The sequence below is a fragment of the Myotis nattereri genome (genome assembly GCF_964212035.1).
Source record: "Myotis nattereri genome assembly, chromosome: 5".
In the NCBI taxonomy this organism is placed as follows: Eukaryota; Metazoa; Chordata; class Mammalia; order Chiroptera; family Vespertilionidae; genus Myotis; species Myotis nattereri.
The window spans coordinates 31,289,733-31,310,782 of record NC_138080.1 but is presented as its reverse complement, the minus strand read 5'-3'; the positions used below and the strand labels follow the sequence as shown (position 1 = coordinate 31,310,782).

Here is a 21,050-nt window from a genome sequence, read left to right as displayed (position 1 = left end):
CCCGTTTTTGACATTGTTATCCTAATAGCCCCACCCTGTACCCCATGAAATTCTAACCCACCCCATTCTGTGCATTTGTTTATCTACTGGGGGCACTCTGGTGGACCACAAGCCATTGTGACATTTATTTCGCCACTTCGGGAGGAGAGCACCCCAGTGACAACAACAGGGATGATTCCTGACACCAAGCCCCCTGCCAGGAAAACAGAAATGGCAGCCAGCAGCGTCAGGTATAAAAAGACACAGTTTATTCTGAAGTTCGTGGTGGAAGAGCCGCAGGCACAGAGGGGGGTGGGCCCTTCCTGCCCCGCAGGCCCGCTGCCTCCCCGGCCTGGCCAGGCCCAGGGGGAAGCTGGCGGAGACCTGGGAGGGGACACAGTGGTTCTGGTGTTTGGTTGTGGTTTTGTATTTAAAAGGAGCTACATTCGACTGGATGGTTTTCCTTCAAGGCCCGTGTCCCCAGGGATCTGAGAGCTCGACCCGGTGGTATCCAGGACCAGGCTGAGGTTCTGTTAATTGCACTTGTATGGCGTTGGGAGATGGGGCCCCTCTTCTGTGGATGCCCCAGAGCCTAGAGGACCTCAGAGGTGGGTGTGGTTGGGTGGGAAGGGCTGCCATGGGAAAGGCCACTGTTGTGCCCTGAGGGCAGGGCTGAGATGCAGGGAGCCTGGAACTGGGGCAGCACGTGACCTCCTGAGGTCACTTCCATGCCTGGCCATACGCTCCAGTGTTCTTTGGGGAGACAGTGCTGGGACGCTGGTCGCCTGGCCATGAAGGGCCACACCAAGGGCTCATATAAAGTGGGCAGGCACCCGAAGAAAGGCCAAGTTCAGACCCCAAATCCAGGACAGGTTCTGGGGAAGGGTCACTGGGTTATTCATAATGGAGGGATATTTGTCTAGAGGGGAGGGGAGCTCATTGTTTATAGATAAAAAGCTGCTTTCCCTTAACATCTACCTCAAGGTGGTTGTCAGTGCGACTGTATAAAAACCTCAATCTTTGCCCCGGCTGGAGTTGCTCAATGGTTAGAGTGTTGACCCACGGACCCAAGAGTTGTAGGTTTGATCCCCAGCCCCGTTAGGGGTGTGTGCGGGAGGCAACCAATCGATGTGTCTCTCTCACGTTGATGTCTCTCTCTGTCTCTCCCCCTCCCTCCCTTTCACTCTCTCTAAAAAAATCAATGGGAAAAATATCCTTGGGTAAGTATTAACAAAAATATAAAAATAAAACAGAAGCTCGATCTTTTATGACATGTGAAGGGCCCCAGGAAACCCTGACAGATGAGCCAAATGTTCTAGGGGCCCTGGAGGAACAGGGGACTGAGGAGCGGAGGAGGGGAGAGAGCCAGGGCCGCGTCGTACCGCTCATGACACGGACATGGGGCTCAGCAGGCATGCGAGGGAACTGAGGCTTGAAGCCCAGCAGAGGCGGGTTCCTGTTTGCTGACTGAGCCTGCGCAGTCTGTCCTCCCCTGGCCGAGCATGCTAGGGGCATTACGGGACAGGCCTGCGAAGGGCAAGCAGAGTTCCAGCCTCCAGGCAGATCCAAGTGCTTTAGAGATAAAGTGGATTTCCCCAGTTGCTCACAGCATACAGAATCACAGAGTTCAAGTTCAAGCTCCCCCCGTGGGGCTCTGGGAGGCTGGGCCCGTGGTGCATGGACCCACAGCTGCTGTCATCTCAGAATCAGAGAGAGGACTCGACCCCGGTGTCCAGTGCAGCATTGGGGGCACAGAGGTCACCACCTGACAACTGTGGGGGTCACCGAGCTGCCAGGGCGGGACACAGTCCATGTTCTGGGAAGGTGGCCCTCAAGCCGAGTGTCCCTGGCACTGCGTCGGTGACAGCGGGGCCCAGGGGCTCTCAGTGGCACATCCGTGCGGTCATTTCTTTCTGTTAAGAACAAGCAGGATATCAGGGACTGGCACAGAGGTGACGGGAATCACACACACACAGAGAAGCAGGGGGTGCAGCCTCAGGAGACTCATGGGCCTGACTTAAGGTCAAACCTCACAGAAAAGGGATCAGACAGCGGCGCGCCGAGGGTTGGGTGGGAGCTCTGCGAAGGGCTCGAGAGGCCACCTGGCAGCCCTGGAGGCCAGATGGTGTCTGGCTGCTCACCTCTGCCCTGTTGCTGAGAGCAGCAGGAGTAGTGAGTGAACGGCTGAGTGTGCCAATAAAACGATTCACAAAACCCGGTTTACTGGCCCCAGGGTCCCCCTCCCCGGTCCCCTCAGCCCCTGCCCCACTCACCAGTGGCTCCAGCTCCTTGGTGTCTATGAGCCCGAACTCCTTGACGAAGTAGTAGAAGTGCTTGTAGCAGGTGTTGACGTGCGCCTCGGAGCCCATCTGCGCGATGCGGTCGAAGTGGTGGATGTAGACGTGCACGAACACGCGGAACAGCCTGGACAGTATCTTCTTCACCACCTGCAGGAAGTTCTTGGGGAACGGCGTGCCTGTGGACAGAGAGGGCCAGGGCACTCAGGAAGCAGCCTCGGGCCCAGCGTGGCGCTGACACCACTGCCCCTGGACCGCGGTGCGAACAGCCTGTGACTAGAGGCTCGGGAGGCGGGCTCCTGCCCGAGCTCACACAGCGCACGTCCGGTTTCCTCTGAAGTCAGGTGTTGACTGGGTGGGAGGTGTCTGTCCCCAGGAAGGAGCCCCTTTCTGCAGGATCCTCGGCTTCCTGATCCCCACCCTGGTCTTCTCACCTCCAGCTCCAGGGAGCCCACTGAATGCCCTGAGAAACCCACGGTTCTGTGGCGAAACTACGCCCGGGGAACGGAGGACAGGCCTAGAGGTGCAGCCCATCCTCCGGGGTCCGACAGCAGCCGCTCCGGCCCCGCTGGTCCGGCCCTCACTGGGATGTGCTGGGTGCCACACACTCCTTTTGCCTTTGCCTAGTTCCTTTCCCAGAACCCATAACCAACATTTTATTCCTCGCCCATGTGTGCAAACTGTGGATCTGCTATGTGCCCTTTGGGATCTGGCCATGTGTAGGTGTGTATTTCTAGTAACATTTATTTTTCTTTCTTTTTTTTTTTTTAAGAAGTCGGAAGTGTTCCCTCTTTCTTTATATATGTGTATACATAGTTAAATACAGAGGAAGTTTAAAGAAACAGGCTACAATCTAAATAGAAACAATATACCCAATTTTGCACAAGAAATATGTAACTATTTCTAAGAGAGAGCTGATCATATGTTCACAATGTTATTTCTCTGTGAAAGGATTTTCGAATAGTTTTCTTTTCATCTATCTAGTTGTTTATTTCTCAAATTTTCTATAATAAATCTGTATTATGTTAAAAATCAGGAAATAGAGACTGCTTTGTAGCAACTTGTGAGTTTTGAGCATCACCTTCAGCTTGAAATCTTTGCAGACAGGTTCTAGGAGGAACTTCAGCCTGTGACTGGACTTGCCATGGATTCACCAACAAAGCTTAATAACCCCCTCCACTGGATCATTTTCTCAGATGTCCAATGAAAGCTATTCACTGACACTCAAGCTGTCTCAGAAGCACTAGCAAAAAACCTTAGTAAGTTGACTCTCAACCATAGTATCCAATTCTCTTCCCTTCCACGAAAACACTCACCCCAACAGCAGGAGAGAGAAGAATAAATGCCCGCGTCTGTAGCGGGGGTGAGTTATGGCCTGGTCTACAGGAGGAGATGTGGAGTGAGGACAATGGCAAGTCTTAAAAGAGACCTCAAAGGGCTGTTTCCAACGTGGCTGAGGGGGAGGAATGAGGCGATTCAGAACCGCAAGAATAGGTTCGTGGTGGCATCCTGTCCAGGGTCTTCTTAATGCCAGTTGGTCCTTTCTGCTTAATGATTTCTGCAAGACATCTTGATGCTTTCACAAGCCATCTATCCAGGAACCTACGTCATCACCTGCCTTTTCTTCTGTCAAGTTCCCATCCTCTTCTGCATCCGATGCTTATCCAGTTTAGCAATCAATTCTTTCGCTGGATTGAAGACGCCATTGGTCTGCTGGTCACAGACGTAGCAGCGCGGGGTCGTGCGGAAATGCTGCAGTGCACAGCTCTTGCAGAAATAATGCCTGCACTTGGTGACGACTGGGTTTTGGAAGTATTTTTCTTAACAGAATGGGACAACCCCTAAAAACATTTTTTTTTGACCTCTGATATTTTCCACTTGATAAATCTTTCTCTCCATCTGAAGTAGTTTTTAAAAAATCCTCACCCAAGGATGTTTTTATTGGTTTTTTAGAGAGAGAGAGGAAGGAAAAGAGAGAGAGGGAGAGAGAGGGAGAGAGAGAGAAAGAGAGAGAGAGAGAAACATCACTATGAGAGAGAAACACTGGCTGCTGCCTCCAGCACACACCCTGACCAGGGGTAGAACCCGCAACCTTTTGGTGCACAGGACGACATGTTAACCAAGCCCACCGGCCAAGATTTAACTATGTTTTATTTATTTATTTATTTATTTATTTATTTATTTATTTATTTTAAATATATTTTATTGATTTTTTACAGAGAGGAAGGGAGAGAGACAGAGAGTCAGAAACATCGATGAGAGAGAAACATCGATCAGCTGCCTCCTGCACATCTCCTACTGGGGATGTGCCCGCAATCCAGGCACATGCCCCCGACCGGAATCGAACCCGGGACCTTTCAGTCCACAGGCCGACGCTCCATCCACTGAGCCAAACCGGTTTCGGCTTAACTATGTTTTTATAATATAATTTCATGTATTTGTCAGAGCTTAATTGAATCCATACACCATGTTGCAATTTCTTCTCCTGTTATTGTATTTAATTTCTTTACTTTAAAAACTGTGGCCGAAGCCGGTTTGGCTCGGTGGATAGAGCGTCGGCTTGTGGACTGAAGGGTCCCAGGTTCGATTCCGGTCAAGAGCATGTAACTGGGTTGCGGGCACATCCCCAGTAGGAGATGTGCAGGAGGCGGCTGATCGATGTTTCTCTCTCATTGATGTTTCTGGCTCTCTATCTCTCTCCCTTCCACTCTGTAAAAAATGAATAAAATATATTTAAAAAAAAAAAGAAGAAAAAAAAAAACTGTGGTAAAGTGCACCCACCTTGAGCTTCTCTATCCGAGTCACTCTAGGCGACAGTTTGGTGCCTCAGACACATTCATGCTGCTGTGCGTGGGGCCACTGTGGGCTCCTCCTGCTCCTGCCTGTTTACCCCACCAAGACTTCAGGTCCCCTTCGTCCCATAGGCAAGACAGAAGCCACATGTTCACGAGGTCCAACCAGTGCTACCAGGGAGGTGGCCTGGGACCAGGACTGACAGACTGGCCCATCCTTTTTGTTTTTTAAATTGATTTGAGAAAGAGAGAGAAACACATAGATTTGTTATTCCACTTATCTATGCATTCATTGGTTGCTTCTTCTATGTGCCCCAACCAGAGATTGAATCCGCAACCTTGGTGTAGCGGGATGATGCTCTAACCCACTAAGCAAGGGCCAGATCAGCCCGTCCTCGAAGAGAGGGGCTCAGGGGCCAGGGGAGGACACAGATGTGGCTAACCGTGGGAAAGCTGCGGTGCACCAGACACACCCTCTCAGGAGATGGGACGTAATAGGCTGGACAGCACTTGGTTATTGGGCCTATGGATGGCTGAGTAATGGCCCAATGAGGTCCAGGTGAGTGCAGGCTATCCATGTGCCAGAAGGCTCAAGATACAGTGTTCGCAGCAAAACTGGGACCTGACGCTCTGACATGGGGAGCCAACCAGCTGCTCACCACAGCGGAAGGTCTGAGATGTGTCCATTTAGAAGGCAATTGGGAAAGAACAGGCTCTCTGTACATGGAAGGACCAGCCTGGCTCTGTTCACTCCTCTGACTCTGGGGCCAGATGACCTCCTCCATGTGGGACTGATGGTTCTTGTATTGGAGAGGGGGTATCAGGAGTCAGCAAGGGTGATGCTGGGAAGGGGAGTGATTAAGAGCAGCTCATCCTAGGAGAAGGGCTTAGAAATGTAATCTCCAGGCCTGGCCAGAGTGGCTCGGTCGGTTGAGCATCATCCTGTGCACCTAAAGGTGGCTGGTTTGATTCCCAGACAGGACATAGGCCTGGGTTTTAGGTTTTTGATCCCCAGTTGGAGCAGTAAGGAAGGCAATTGATCAATGTCTCTCTCTCCTCCCTTCCTCTCTCTAAAACATGTCCTCGGGGAAGAATAAAAAATAAAGAACAAGAGAAAGGTAATCTCCAGGACTGCATAGACCAAGCATGCAATGGTATTCTCGTGCAGGGGTTGAAATTTGGCCCACTGCCTGCTTTTGTAATAAAGTCTTATTAGAATACAGGCCCATCTCTTTGTTTACACAGTATCTATGACAGCTTTTGGGTTACATGGCAGGTCTGAGTAGTTGAGACAGAGACCTTCTGGGTCATAAAGCTGGAAAGATATACTGTGTGGTCCTTTTTTTGTTTTGTTCCATAGAATTTTATGGTTTTATTAACACAAACTAGAGGCCCGGTGCACAAAATTTGGCCTGCACCCTCTAGCAGTCCAGGAACCCTTGGGGGATGTCCGACTGCCGGCTTAGGCCCACTGGCAGGCCTAAACTGGCTGTCGGACATCCTTAGCACTGCTGTGGAGGTGCGAGAGGCTCCCACCACCACCACTGCGCTTACCAGCTGTGAGCCTGGCTTCTGGCTGAGTGGTGCTCCCCCTGTGAGAGTGCACTGATGGCCAGTGGGCAGCTCCTGCATTGAGCATCTGCCCCCTGGTTATCATAGCGACCTGTTGTTCCACCGTTCGGTTGATTTGCATATTAGCCTTTTATTATATAGGATACATTCTGTCTATTCATTTTCTTCACTGGCACTGGGATTGGTGACTGACGGCCAGCTGGGCTGCTCTTTCCACAATGGCTTGTGGTTCTTTGAGGAGACACTGTGAGCATCTCAGCACAGGAAGATTTGTTGCACACCAGCAGCACTTCAAGCTCCTTGACACTGTGGACCAGAAACTTCCAAAAGCCACTGGGCAGCATATGCTGTGTTTTCTTGCTGCTCCCATAACCAATGTTGGGCATCAAGATCTGGCCTTGCATCTTCTGTGCACTCCATAGTCAATGCTTCTGGGTGTCCACCAGTTATACTTAATTTTGACATATCGGTCTAACTGGTGCTGGATGAACTTCTTGGTCCTCATTTAAAAAACATGTCTATTTTTATTGATTTCAGAGAGGAAGGGAGAGGGAGAGGTAGAAACATCAATAATGAGAAAGAATCACTGACAGGCTGCTTCCTGCAAACCCCCTACTGGGGATTAAGCTCGCAACCTGGGCTTGTGCCCTGACCAGGAATTGAACTGTGACCTCCTGGTTCATAGCTCGATCCTCAATCGTTGAGCCACACTGGCCGGGCCTTGGTCCTCTTTTTGACAATCCTGGATTTCACCAGGGGTCTGAGGGAAGCCATGATGCCAAGCAGGAGATGGCTGCCACCTCTGCAAGCAGTGCCAATGAAGAGCTACCGTGTGGTCCTTTACAGGAGAAGTGTGCCACCTAACCTAACATTAAAGAGCGTAAGCTGGTGGCTTGGGGTGGGTGTACAGGTGTCAATGGCACAGGGGTGGGACATGGGGATGAAACTTGGACCCCGTCCTTTCTTGGCTCAGCCATAAATCTAACCCCAGGGAGCACCCGGCAGACTGGTTCTCAGAAGCACCACAGACAAGAAGCAGAGACGCTGCTGTCCGTGTGAAGCATTTTATTCCATTGGCTTGGCTGGGGGTCAGAACAGGCTGAGGGCCTGGGTTTGCAAATAGGGCAGGAAGATGTGGCCTGGGACAGAGAGGCTCCCAAGGAAAGCAGTGGTGCACCCAGACCCCGTGATGTGGCAGAGGCTGGGCCCAGAGAGCCTGGAGTTTGGTGGTGTGGCCTCAGACCCTTGCCTGGGCAGCCATGTGGCATCTGCCAAGTTCATTTTTTTAAAAATATATTTTTTATTGATTTCAGAGAGAAGGGGAGAGGGAAAGAGAGATAAAAAAAATCAATGATGAGAGATAATCATTGATCAGCTGCCTCCTGCATGCCTCCTATTGGGGATCAAGCCTGCAATCTGGGCATGCGCCCTTGACTGGAATCGAACCTGAGATCCTTCAGTCTGCAGGCCGACACTCTATCCACTGAGCCAAACAGGGTAGGGCTGCCAAGTTCATTTTCTCTCCATTGGTCATCAGTTTCCTCTCTGGTAAAATTGCTAGAATTACCATTCCATAGGCAAGGAACTGACTAGAGGACTCAGGGTCTAAGTTCTAGGATGAGGGCCCCTTGAGGAGCTGTCAGGACTTTAGGGGGACCCAGGAGGCTGTGAGTCAGAACAGCGAGCATGTGCAGACACAGACTCCAGGGCGGGTGGGGGCACCTGTGAATCCCTATTTTAGGAAAGTGTCTATTCTGAGTGAGTCTTTTCTCAGATGGGCCTCTGAGAGCCCTCTGCCAGTGGCAGGCCCGTTCCCTGTACAGAGGGTGAGGGAGGTCCAGAGGGATGAGAAACTTGACCAGGTGCAGACCCCGTCAGCGACCAAGAGCTGGTTCCCCGCAAACTGTCTTCCATGGTGCTGTGTTGATGCCAATGGTGACAGTGAGAGGGGCCTCTGTGTGGGTCTCCTAGGACTGCTGTAACAAACTATCACCAACTTAGTGCCTAAAATCACTCCTCTGAGCTCCCTCATAGTCCTGGAGGCCAGAAGCCTCACGGCAGGTTCACGGGGCTGATGTCAGGTGTGGGCAGGGTCGCTTCCTTCTGGAAGGTCCAGGGAGGATCTATTTCCTGCCTTTTCTGGAAGCTGCTGACATTCCTGGGCTTATGATCACATCTTCCTTCTCCTGTTGTCACATCACCTTCTCTTCTGTGTGTCAAATGTCCCTCTGCCTTCCTTTCACAGGGACCTTCTGATGAAATTAGGGCCCATCTGGATAATCCAGAACAACCTCCCCGTCTCAAGAACCTTAACATGAAGCAAACCGTGGCCGATCCACAGACTGGAGTGGTACTCAGCCATGAGAAGGATGAAGCGCTGACACTGGCTGCAGCGTGGGCGAACAATGAACACATGGTGCTCAGTGAGAAGCCAGACACAAAGGCCGTGTGAGTCCATGTATGTGAAAGCCCAGAACAGGCACATCCACAGGGACAGGAAGTGGACTGGTGGTTACTGGGCTGGGAGAGAGGGATGCTGTGGGGATACTGAAATGTTCTGGAATTAGAAGGCATGGCTGCACAACCCTATGAATATACTAAACGGCACTGAACTTACACTTTAAATGGGTGGATTTCACGGTTTGTGAATTCTATCTCAGTCAACTGTTATTACAAACACAGCCTGCCTCCCCCCGCCCTCACCCCAGGCCACCCAACTCACCAACGTTGGTGGGAAAGATGTCCTCGTTGTTGATCTGCACCTCGATCCAGTCCATGAGCAGGTCCATGTACCGTGGGGCCGACAGTGCTGTGGGCTTGCGGAACTTGTGCTCGTCCTGCCAGCGGTACTCGTACTTGGGGCCCCCCGACATGATGGGGCAGGACTGCTCGGTGCAGCCATCGCTGATGGTGCCGTAGATGAGGTTGACACGATTGAAGAAGTCCACCACGTGCACTGCCACCCAGTCGTTGAGCTCCTCACCGCTGGGCAGCTGCACGGCCAGCTTCAGGTCCAGCCCCGCGTTCAGTGAGGCCTGTGCCTTCTTGTGCAGCTCGAACCGCTGCGTGCCGGGCTCAAACTTGCGCTTGGGGCGGAAGGTCTTGTCCTTGTTGAAGACCTGCTTCAGGAAGGGGTTGGACATCGTGGTCCTCACTGCACACTCCTGGTGTCGGCCACCAGCCCAGAGGCGGCTGGAAATTCACTGGCACCCAGGTCTTCCCTGAGATCTGAAATGCAGACAGAAAGAATGATCACCTGTTCCTGGAAACCCTGTTCGAGAAGCAAGAGTGGGCCACACTGGGTTTTTTTTTCCAGGACTTGTGGTTTTGAGTTTTACCAAAAGGATGCCAGCTCCTCAGTAAAGAGAAGTGCCCCACGGTGTGTCCCGACTGCCTCAGAGCAGGAGAGTCCGAGTCAGGACTCTGAGAACCAGAGAGGCAGCACCGTACTCCCGCCCAGCACCGGCGGCTCCTGTAAAGTGGGAGAGGGTGTGCTAAAGCCTGCAGGGGCTCAGGGTGACCACAGCGGGCTCGGTGGTGGCCTCTGTACAGAGATGCCCACATCCCCAGGACCTGTGATTGGGACCTTATTTGGATTGTCTGGGTGGGCCCTAGACGACGAGTGCCCTGACAGGGGGAAACACACAGACACACAGGGAGAAGTCCATGTGACAGGGAGGCAGAGATGGGGTGATGTGTCTACAGGCCAAGGGACAGCAGGGGTCACCGACACTGCCAGAGCCAGGAGAGGAGCCTGGAACTATCACTCCCCCTGAGCCTCAGGAGACCAGCCCACTCGGGATGACACCCTCCCAGGCTGCGAGGGAATACATTCCTGTTGCTTCTCTGTGTCTAAATCTCATTAGATTAGGGCCCACCTCAATCCAGTGGGAACTCATTTTATCATCTTGATGATATCTGCAAAGATCCCACTTCCAACAGGTGGACATGAATTTGGGGGGACACTATTCACCCCAGAATACCATCTGAGAAGGGTGGACCAGCTTGTCTGGGACTTGCCTGCGCCTACATGCGAACATGCCATGTTCTGGGGGTCAAGGCCTTGATGTGGGGGCTGTAGCCGGCGTCCCCAGCCATGAAGGCTTCAATCTCCTACCCAGTCCACCTTCTCCCGTCTTTGCTGTTTCCTCCTCTGTTATGTGGGGAGAGTAACAAGGTCCACTCAGAGGTGGGAGGATGAAATGAACACGAAGCCAAAGGCCCTGCATCACCCCCAGTATGACCACCCCTCTGCCATGGGATGGCGCTAGCCCACCTGCAGCCTCCCTGTCTCCATCTGCAGGCCCGGGGCCCCTCCTGGGAGTGAGCATGTGGAGGGAACAAGGAGGGCGGAGCCCGCAGGGCTGGCGGGGTGGGGTCTTTAGGGAGTTCACTAGAGAGAGGTAATAAATCATCATTTATAATGTTAGAGTAAACGCCCCCCTTTTCTTTGCTTGAATTGTGGTATGAACAAAAAAGGGGCAACAGAGTAGAACTGAGAAGCTTGGGGCCCTATGGCAGGACTGGCAAGCTCAGTGACCAAGAGTAGCCATAGAAGATGATCTGATCGATCCCCTCCCCAGGCAGGTTGTGGCGGGTGGTCACATTCCAGGCCTAAGGTTTCCTCAGCAAAGGTCAGTCTTTACGTTAAGTGAGCCTGCCCACTGTTCTCGTGCATCTAGGTCAGCCGTGGGCAAACTACGGCCCGCGGGCCGGATCCGGCCCGTTTGAAATGAATAAAACTATTGAAAAAAAAAGACCGTACCCTTTTATGTAATGACGTTTACTTTGAATTTATATTAGTTCACACAAACACTCCATCCATGCTTTTGTTCTGGCCCTCCGGTCCAGTTTAAGAACCCACTGTGGCCCTCGAGTCAAAAAGTTTGCCCACCCCTGGTCTAGGGGAACACCTTTGAAATGTTGGAGCAAACTCTCTTCCCAGACCCCTAGGAGGGTAACCACCCCCACCAGCAAGTATATTCCTCAGTGTTATCTGGTTGCCCACATACCATCCCTATTCACTGTAAAGGCTGTTAACTATCCTGCACCCTTCAATGTAAAAGAAGTACATGCTTCATTTTACTTTACCTAATCCTAGGATTTCCCACTCAGCTTTCTCCTTAATCTCCCACCAATGATTTCATGTAACCTTCCTTATTGTCCTCCTTTGATTCCAAATGCATAAAAAGAACTGCAGCCCTAGCTAGTTTGGCTCAGTGGATAGAGCATCGGCCTGCGGACTGAGAGGTCCCAGGTTCGATTCCGGTTAAGGGCATGTACCTGGGTTGCGGGCACATCCCCAGTAGGAGATGTGCAGGAGGCAGCTGATCGATGTTTCTCTCTCATCGATGTTTCTAACTCTCTATCTCTCTCCCTTTCTCTCTGTAAAAAATCAATAAAATATATTTAAAAAAAAAAAATTAAAAAAAAAAAAAAAAGAACTGCAAACTGCCATTCTCCGGAGCATTGCTCAATCCCTTGAAAACTAACTTCCAGGCATGTCCTCAGTTTGGCTCAAAAAACCTCTGAAAAATTCTTACAAGATCCTTGTAGGTCTGGATGTTCTTTTGTGGGAGTTCATTTCTGTGACATGTGGCCAGCTGCACTGGTCCGGCGGCACCCCCTCACGACTCAGCACACCACGTAGCAAATGACCACAAACTAAGGGGATTGGACCTCACCTCCTCTACAGGGATGCCGCTCAACCTCAAGGACCCAGGACAGCCCCAACGGAGTATGATCCATGGAGCTCAGCACTGCCAAGGCCAGGCTCAGCCAAAGGCAAGTGCACGTCCACTCTGAACACAGCACCCAGCTCAGGGCAGCAGGGTGCAGGCCAAAGTCAAGTCTAGTCCTTCCCGGGCCCAGAGAGTGAGCTGGCACATACGCACTGTGTCCCTGGGGCCAAGGTGACGTGACTCAGATGACAAGATGGCTTAAGGGTGAGGATTTCAGAAAATTTACAGAGAGCTGAGTCACGGCTCAGGCCACATCCTGGAGCCCAGAGAGAGCCTCCTTCAGGCTTGGCCCTGCCCATCTCTGGGCCCAGGAAGAGTCTCTGAGGGCAGAGGACTCCTGGGCCTTGGTCTTCAAGAGATTTCTCCAGAACCACCGCCAACTCCAGTCTCTCCCATTGCAGGGGTCAGAGGGGACAGGGCAGATCTGCCAGCACCACCCTTATGTACTCTATGCACTCAACGAAGACTTCATGGCAGAAGGCCAGGCTCTATCTTCCAAAAGCCCTCAGTTTAATACCAGATACTAGATATATAATAAAAAACGCCTAAACCAGTATTCTCACCTGGGTCATCCTGCCCCTAGAGGACCCTGGGCAATGTCTGGGCACATCTGTGGTTGTCACAACTGGGGGTTATCACAAGTGGATGGGGGATGGCTCCCACATTAGAAGATACTGACTCAGTACTAACTAGCTATTAAGTCAGTGTTTCAGGCCATGCAGCTGGTAGAAGGAGGAGCCTGAGCTCGAACCCTGAACCATGCGGGTGAAGTTGTGGTTCTTTCTGCTGGGCCCCATGTCTCCTAACTCACCACTTATCCATTATTCCAGCTTCCACTTGTTTTATCCCAAATCCAGCGCCAGGCACCCCCGAGGCTGGTCTCTCCCGCAGCCGAAACCTCTAAAATGCCAGCAGAGTGCAGACCAGCACCCTTCCCTGGTTTAGGTGAGTGGGCACAGACCTGGGGGTACAGGGCCTGGAGGGGTGGGAAGGTGGTGCCTCTAATAGGGGAAATGGGCAACCACAACACTCCACCTGCCCACTCCTCTCCTACCGTAGGACAGGACGGGGCCCAGTCTCAGACACCTCCAGGAAGCTCTGATGAACAGGCCACCTCACTGGCCCTTGTCTGAGAGATGAGCTGCATCCCTCAGGGCTGGACATCCTAGGACCCCTCCATGCCATGGGCGTGTACACTGGACACACCAGGTGCGGACCCTGCAGTCCCACCTGTGACTGCTAACTGCCCAAGTGGCTCAAACACCTGCCAGCTAATGAATCTGCAAACCAAGTTGCTCTCGGGCCACTGTGGGGGCAAGTCAAGGTACAGAAACCCCTGTGGGCCACCCAAAAAAGCCAGCCACCTTCCCCGTGCCCACTGCCTGCTGGCACCATGGGGACACTTCCTCATTCCTCATCCTTGGTCTTATTTCAGCCTCCCAACGCCCCTCCATGTGGGGCAAGGGCTGCCCCACTTGGTAATGAGAAGACAAACTGGAGTGCCACACCCCTCATCCAGCAGAGCGGGGCTGGCCAAGCCAGGCCACAGGGCCCCGCAGCTGCCTCTACTCCAGGTTCCTGTTTATCCTGCAGTAAACCTTCTACCCTGATAGAAATCCCAACACAAAGAAATCTGCACCCACCAGGGCCCGGCTGCTACCTTCTATTTTGGGGCCTCTTTGGTGATGGGAGTTTAACCGCTGACGACGTCACTTGGGGACAGGAGACGTGGGAACACAGGAGCCTTAGGGGCAATGACAGGGCCAGTGAGAAGAGCCCCTGCCCAGCCAAGCCTTGGGGAGGAGGCGGCCCCACTGGCCCCACAGGAGGGCCACTTGTCTTCTGTCCACATCCTGTCATGCCATTGCACCGACAGTTCTGGAAGATGGGGTAGGGCAGTGAAAGGGGCTTGCAAGGGTCCTGCTTGCCTTTCTGACTCAGAAGGTGGGAGGATTTTTTTTTTTTAAGTGGCAGCGATGATTTTCTGAAAAAGTTCCTAGATGGGCAGAGTTCCCATTAAAGATAAACAACTTTGTATCAGAAACACACATTCCAAGCCTGAAGGGTGTCCGGCTGTGAACCAGTCCACATTGCTGCCCCATTACCATCTCGGGGCCTTTCTCTTTGATATTCTTTTTTTTTTTTTTTTTTTTAAATATATTTTATTGATTTTTTACAGAGAGGAAGGGAGAGAGACAGAGAGTTAGAAACATCGATGAGAGAGAAACATCGATCAGCTGCCTCCTGCACATCTCCCACTGGGGACACGCCCACAACCCAGGTACATGCCCCTGACCGGAATCGAACCCGGGACCCTTCAGTCCGCAGGCCGACGCTCCATCCACTGAGCCAAACCGGTTTCGGCCTCTTTGATATTCTTAGAACCCCTCCAAGGGTGCAGCGTGGAGAGGGGCTGGAGAACCGTCTCAGAATTCAATGCTCAAGGCTCTCCTGGCTCCCTGGTTCTTCCACAGAAGCACCTAGAAGCTTCTAGAGTGACATAAGGTAAGATGACAAAATCCCCCACTCAATACACACCCACCCCCACTTATTTCCTGTAAACAAAACAGTTCCTCCAAGCAACGGCCTTGCCTCATGAGGTGCAGCAAAGCCCGGCCCATCACCACTTCCTTCCGGTGCCTCCACATCCTGCCTCAGCTGCTGACATTGCCACCACCTCAAGGACACTACCCCGACCTGGTGGTGGGGGTGGGTTGGAGGGACAGACCCCAGTCTGGGAGATCAGCCCTAGGCTCAGGCCAGCAGCCCAGGTGTTTAGCTGGAAGATGCTTGCGGCCCAGGGTCTGTTCCATTACAGAAGCCAGTGCCCAGCACTGTCTTCCACCTCCTAATGTTCATTTTTATTTTTATTTTTTTAAACGTGTTTTTTAAAAACTGACTTTCAAGAGGGAGGAAAGGAGAGGGATAGAGATAGAAACACCGATTGGCCCGACTAGCATGGCTCAGTGGTTGAGTGGCGACCTATGAAGCAGGAGGTCACGGTTCAATTCCCAAGCAGGGCACATGCCTGGACTGCGGGCTCCTTTCCTAGTGGGGGGTGTGCAGGAGGCAGCCAGTCAATGATTCTCATCACTGATGTTTCTATCTCTCTTCCCCTCTCCCTGACTCTGTGAAGAAAGAAAAAAGAAAAGAATAGAGTAGAAAAGAAAAGAACAGAAAAGAAAAGAGAGAACGAAACATTGATTGGCTGCCTCGTGCACGTCCCCGAGCCCGCAACCCAGGCATGTGCCCTGACCGGGAATTGAACCAGCAACCTCTTGGTTCATGGGTTGACTTCAACCACTGAGCCACAGCGCTGGGCAATGTTCATTTTTAAATATGACCACAGCTCCCTGTGCAGGAAGGCCCCACCATCCTGTAGGGTACTTGCTGAGACTGGTTTCGGGCCTCCTCCTGCATGGGGAGAGGATTTGCATTTTGTTGGCCTTTTGTGCGCAGGTCTTGGTTTTTGGGTGATGTTCTCCAACATGTATTGTAGAAAGGCAGGAAGTAAGGTTTGAGGGGGCCGCTCCAAGCCAGGTGCTGTTGAGTGGTTCTGTAGATTCCAGCCCAACTGAGATATAATTCACATCCTGGTAAATTCCACCCTTTTATTTTTATTCAGTGACTCAGACCCTTTATTTATTTATTTATTTTTAATATATTTTTATTGATTGCAGAGGAAGAAAGAGGGAGAGAGAGAGAGAGAAACATCAATGATGACAGAGAATCATTGATTGGCTGCCTCCTGCATGCCTCATGCTGGAGATCGAGCCCACAACACGGGCATATGCCCTTGACTGGAATCGAACCTGGGACCCTTCAGTCCACAAGCTGATGCTCTACCCACTGAGCCAAACTGGCTAGGGTCAATTCCAACCTTTTAAAGTATACAAGTCAATGTATGGTTTTAGCAAACTCATACAGTATGCAACCATCCCCAATTCCATAACATTCCCACTACCCCAAAAGACACTGTGCCCATCAGTAGTCACTCCCACTCACATTAAGAATTGAATCATGTCCCCCAAAAGACATGTTCAAATCCTGACCCTGGTAACTATGAATGGAACCTTGTTTGGAAATGGGGTCTTGCAGGTGTAATTAGTTAAGGTGAGGTCACACTAGAGTAGAGTGGCCCTAATGCAAGGACACATGTTCTCATAAGAAGGGGGAGATTTGGACACAGACCCATAGAGACGATGGTCATGTGATGACAGAGGCAGACATGGGTGATGCGTCTATAAGCCCAGAGGCACTAAGGACTGCCAGTAAGTCAGCAGCTGAAAGAGGCAGAAGGGACCCTTCCCAGGGCTGAGAGCTAAGAACTCACAGCACACGGAGGTGGGCTGAGATCTGAACGGGATGTCCCTACATCCCAGCCTCTCCATCAAGACAGAGAGGGGTAATGGAAGAATTAAACAGGGAGAGAAAAAAAAAGACAGAGAGGGGTGTGGTGTGTGCATGGACCAGCTCTCTCTGCTTCAGTTTCCCATTGGGGCAAATACTGGTACAGATATATTGTTTGACAAAACCGTGTCACCTGAGGGACAGAGGAAGGTGAGAAAGGTTATGGGTCATTGATGTGTCCACTTAGGGCCACACCTCTTTCAATGTACCTTCACTGGCCAGAGGCATGTCAGGAAGGGCAGGACACATGAAAGAGTGCCCCTGAACGCCCATCCACACTTATGCCTATCATTAGCTGTTCATGCTTCCTTTTTTTTTTTTTTTAAATAATAATTCTTTATTGTTGACCACGCTTCCTTTTCACATCGGGATCCTCAGATATGGACTTGACTGTGCACCGACCTCAGAGGCAGGGGGCTATGGAGGGAAGGAGTCACAGCTCTGAGCTGTCCTCTGAGGGCCAGACCCATCCACTCAAGGGTTTCACTCTCTCCGGGAGCCGGGCGGGGGGGAGGTGGGGGGGAGTCTGTAAAGAGCTCCCAGCAAGTCAGCTACAGCTGTGGGTCTCACCCAGGGTGGTCCTGCCCTCAGGGGACCCCAGGAAACGTCTGGGGACAGCTATGTTTGTCACACTGTGGGTGTTCCTGGCATTGAGTGGGCTGGGACCAGGGATGCTGCTCAACACCCTACAGTGCCCAGGACGGCCCCGCAGAGTGCCCACCCCAAATGTCTTCCTTGGGACTCAGCGCAGGAGTGACCTTGTCTTTCCCAGAATCCAGTTTCTGAAGCCAGATTCCCCTTTTCTGCTTAAACTATCTGAACTTCGTAATTCCAGGAAATCAGAAACAGAGCTCACCAGCTGGGGCACGTCTGGAACTTCCCAGGGTAAAAACCCAGCTTCCTAGACGCTGCTGGGGATTTTGTTAAGCCTCCATTTTATGAGGCTCTGGAGATGTGAGAACAACTCTCAAAAGGTAATTAATGGCTGACTTTCCCATGAACGTAGAGCTCGGCCGGAGCAGGAGCCCTTCCACAGAAGAAGCAGCCTGGCTTAAACCTGTCAGAATGTGAATTGTCTAAAAAGTTCAGGAACTGAACTAGCACTTCCACGAATCCCCTGAGGCACTAAAATACAGCTTTTGCTGAGAGAGAGAGAGAGAGAGAGAGAGAGAGAGAGAGAGAGAGAAACTTACAGATGATCAGTTACTTGAGAGGCCTGGGACACGGAGAACGCTGAGCTCTGCTGTGTAGGAGATGCAAAGATGATAAAGACACTCTCTCTCCTTTAGGGAGGTTCCAATAAAAAGTACGTTATCAGCCACGAAAGACATGAGGAACTGTAAATGCCCGTGACTAAGAGAAAGAATACAGTCTGAGAAGGTGACATTCGGAAAAGGCAGAACTACACAGACATTAAAAGGTCTAGGGTGCCAGGGGTTGGGGGAGGGAGGGATGAATAAGGGGGGCATAGAGGATTTTTAAGGCAGTGCCGCTACTCTAACACTGTCATGGTCGACACATGTCACTATACACCTGTCCCAACCCATAGAAGGTACAACACAAAGAGTGAATGAACTCTTATGTCACCATGGACTGGGAGTAACAGTGGTGTGTCAGTGTAGGCTCATCCTTGTAACAATTACCCTCCTCTGGTGAGGAAGGCTGACAGTGGGAGAGGCTGTGCATATGTGGGGTACAGGGTAATGGGAAATCTCTGCTTTCTGCTGTTATGCCATGAGTCCAAAACTGCTCTAAAAGTCTATTAAGCCGTAGCCGGTTTGGCTCAGCGGTTAGAGTGTCAGTCCTCGGGGTCTCCGGTTCGATTCCGGCCAAGGGCACGTACCTCGGTTTGCAGGCTCCATCCCTGGCCCCAGTTGGGGTGCATGAGGGAGGTAACCAATCAATGTGTCTCTCTCATATTGATGTTTCTCTCTCTTTGTCTGTCCTCCTTCCTTTCACTCTCTCTTTAAAAAATCAATGGGAAAAAAATGTCCTTGGGAGAGGATTGACAAAATAAATAAATAAATAAATAAATAAATAAATAAATAAGTCTATTAGAAAAATTATAGCTAACATTAATTCACCAATTAAAAAACACCAAGCATTTGGCTCAGTCCTTTAAGTAGCTCACCCCTATGAAGAAGTTACTAAAGCCACAAACAGGAAGCAAAAAACCACGAAGCCTAGGAAAGCCAGAATTGAACATATATTTGCAGAAAGAATAAACACCATGGAAGGCACTAGAAATATAATGTACACCCATGGTTAATTTCAAAATTTTCAGTAGCTACATTGAAAAGTAAGAAAATGAAAAGAAACAGGTCAAATCAATAGTCATAATATATTCTATTTAACACAAGGGCAACAAAATATCATTTAAACACCTAAGGAATACAGAAAACATTAAGGAGATATTCTGCCTTTTAAAAACATAGGAGCCTCTGTGATCTGATGTTCATTTTGCACATATAGCAGGTCCTAATTTAATCCAGCCACGTTTGGAGGGCTCACGAGCTGCCCGTGGCCGCTGCCCTGGACAGAGGGTTTTTTTGTTCATCGTCACCCTAGGATATTTTTCCCATTGATTTCTGGAGAAAGTGGAGAGGGAGAGAGAAAATACATCCATTATCGGTCTCCCCCACACACCCCAATCAGCCTAGGGATCGAACCTGTCACCCAGGCATGTGCCCTTGACTGGGAATTGACCCTCCACCCTTTGGTGCTCAGCCAACGCTCTAACCATTGAACCCACGGGCCAGGGCTCCAGAGGGTTTTAAAAGAAGGGAAGATCCAGTTGTCAGAAGAAAGACGCAACGGGACAGGTGCTGTCTAAGGTGGGTGTCCAGGGAGGAGAAACACAGCTGTCAGAGCAGGGTCTGGGGTGGAGAAACAAAGGGCCTTTTGGGAGGGAAGCGGGAAGCAGGGCGCCCTGGGGCCAGGGCAGCCAGGACTCGCACTTGCTGTGTTCTCACTCCATACTCAGTCTCGGGTTCGACTGACCAGTTGATGTGTCTCTCTCACATCGATGTTTCTATCTCTCTCTTTTTCTCTCTCCCTCCCTTCCATTCTCTCTAAAAATCAATGGAAAAAATATCCTCAGATGAGGATTAACAGGGAGAAAAAAAAAAAAGGCCACTCATTTTTTAAGATGTCAAAGGGCAGAGAACAGGGGCTCAGGGCTTTGGGGAATCGGCAGCCCCGTGGCGTCACTGAGCACGGAGTCTGTAAAATGGGCTTATAAGCACCCCCTCTGTATCGGGTGAGGGAAGGAGGAGAAAGCAGCTGCCCAGAGGCCACGTGTAACACCAGCAAGTCCAAAACCAGGTAGGCAGACAGGCCCTGGGCTGTGAAATGTGCACATCATACTCCAAATTCACCTGTGTGCTTTAAATATGTGCAGAGCATGGATACCCGTTACCCCTCACGTGACCAGAAGAATCTCACCCTAAGATTAACACTGGCTCTCTGGGTGGTAGGTCACCCCTGATTTCTTTTCTGCTTTGTGACTTTCTGTATTTTCCAACCACGCCCCTCTTCCCCTTTCAGTGACATCTTATAGAATACGTGGTCCTTCCCAACAAATGCCGGCCCACCAGCCAGTGCAGGGACGGAACTGACTGCGAAGTCCCCGCAATGGGCAGTGCGGACACGCCAACACCCCGCGCCCAGCCTTTGCCCAGCGCTCAGGGACTCCGGACCAGGAAGCAAGAAGCTCGGGTCCCGAAAAGCCGACTCCCCGTGGGGCAGGAGCCCTGAAATCCTGCGCAACTGCCCCAAACCAGTGGCGGGGCCTAGCGATAGTAAGTGGCACGGCTTGGGGTTGATCTCTAAGTGACAGTTGCAGCCACGAATTCGACCAAGAGCCCACGACTACTCCCTCCCGCCGCCCGCGTTTGCCGCTCCTGAGGGACCAGGACTCCCGCCGCCCGCGCCCGCCACTTCGCGGTCGTCCGCTGTCCACCGCCCGCGTTCCCCGGCCGAGGACCCACCTTTCGCCTCACGCCGACCGGCCGGGCTGCGCTGGCCTCCGTCCTCGGTCTTCTGTCCCCGGCTGCCCGCCAGTCCGCACCTCGCCTCCCGCCGAGGAGGAACTCCGCGCACAGCCTGCCCCGGCCCCGCCCGGCCGGATCTACTTCCGCTACAGACGAAGGCCTCCCCGGAAGCGGAGCTGGGGGCCGAGGTATCCACCGAGAGGGGGCGCACCGCGACACGGCGCTCTATGTTGCTTGGCAACCGAAGCCGTGATGCCATTGGTTAGT

The 21,050-nt window shown here is 51.7% G+C and overlaps 1 protein-coding gene across 1 annotated transcript; it reads right to left on the bottom strand.

Moving 5' to 3' along the window:
• Window positions 1-227: 227 nt before the first annotated feature.
• Window positions 228-20,908, bottom strand: MOB3A (MOB kinase activator 3A). The gene is made up of 4 exons (XM_081093165.1): window positions 20,781-20,908; window positions 9,363-9,868; window positions 2,253-2,455; window positions 228-1,892 (listed from the first exon to the last, which is right to left on the bottom strand). Exons 2-4 carry the CDS (start codon window positions 9,781-9,783, stop codon window positions 1,863-1,865), a joined length of 654 nt encoding a protein of 217 aa, XP_080949291.1. The 5' UTR covers window positions 9,784-9,868; window positions 20,781-20,908; the 3' UTR covers window positions 228-1,862.
• Window positions 20,909-21,050: the final 142 nt, after the last annotated feature.

Excerpts from the sequence above, each read along its gene's own strand:
- MOB3A (XM_081093165.1), bottom strand. The coding sequence starts at position 9,783 with ATGTCCAACCCCTTCCTGAAGCAGGTCTTCAACAAGGACAAGACCTTC. Across the intron at positions 2,456-9,362 it reads CATCTTTCCCACCAACGTTG|GCACGCCGTTCCCCAAGAAC; the intron begins GTGAGTTGGGTG and ends CTCTGTCCACAG. Across the intron at positions 1,893-2,252 it reads CCAAGGAGCTGGAGCCACTG|AAAGAAATGACCGCACGGAT; the intron begins GTGAGTGGGGCA and ends TGTTCTTAACAG.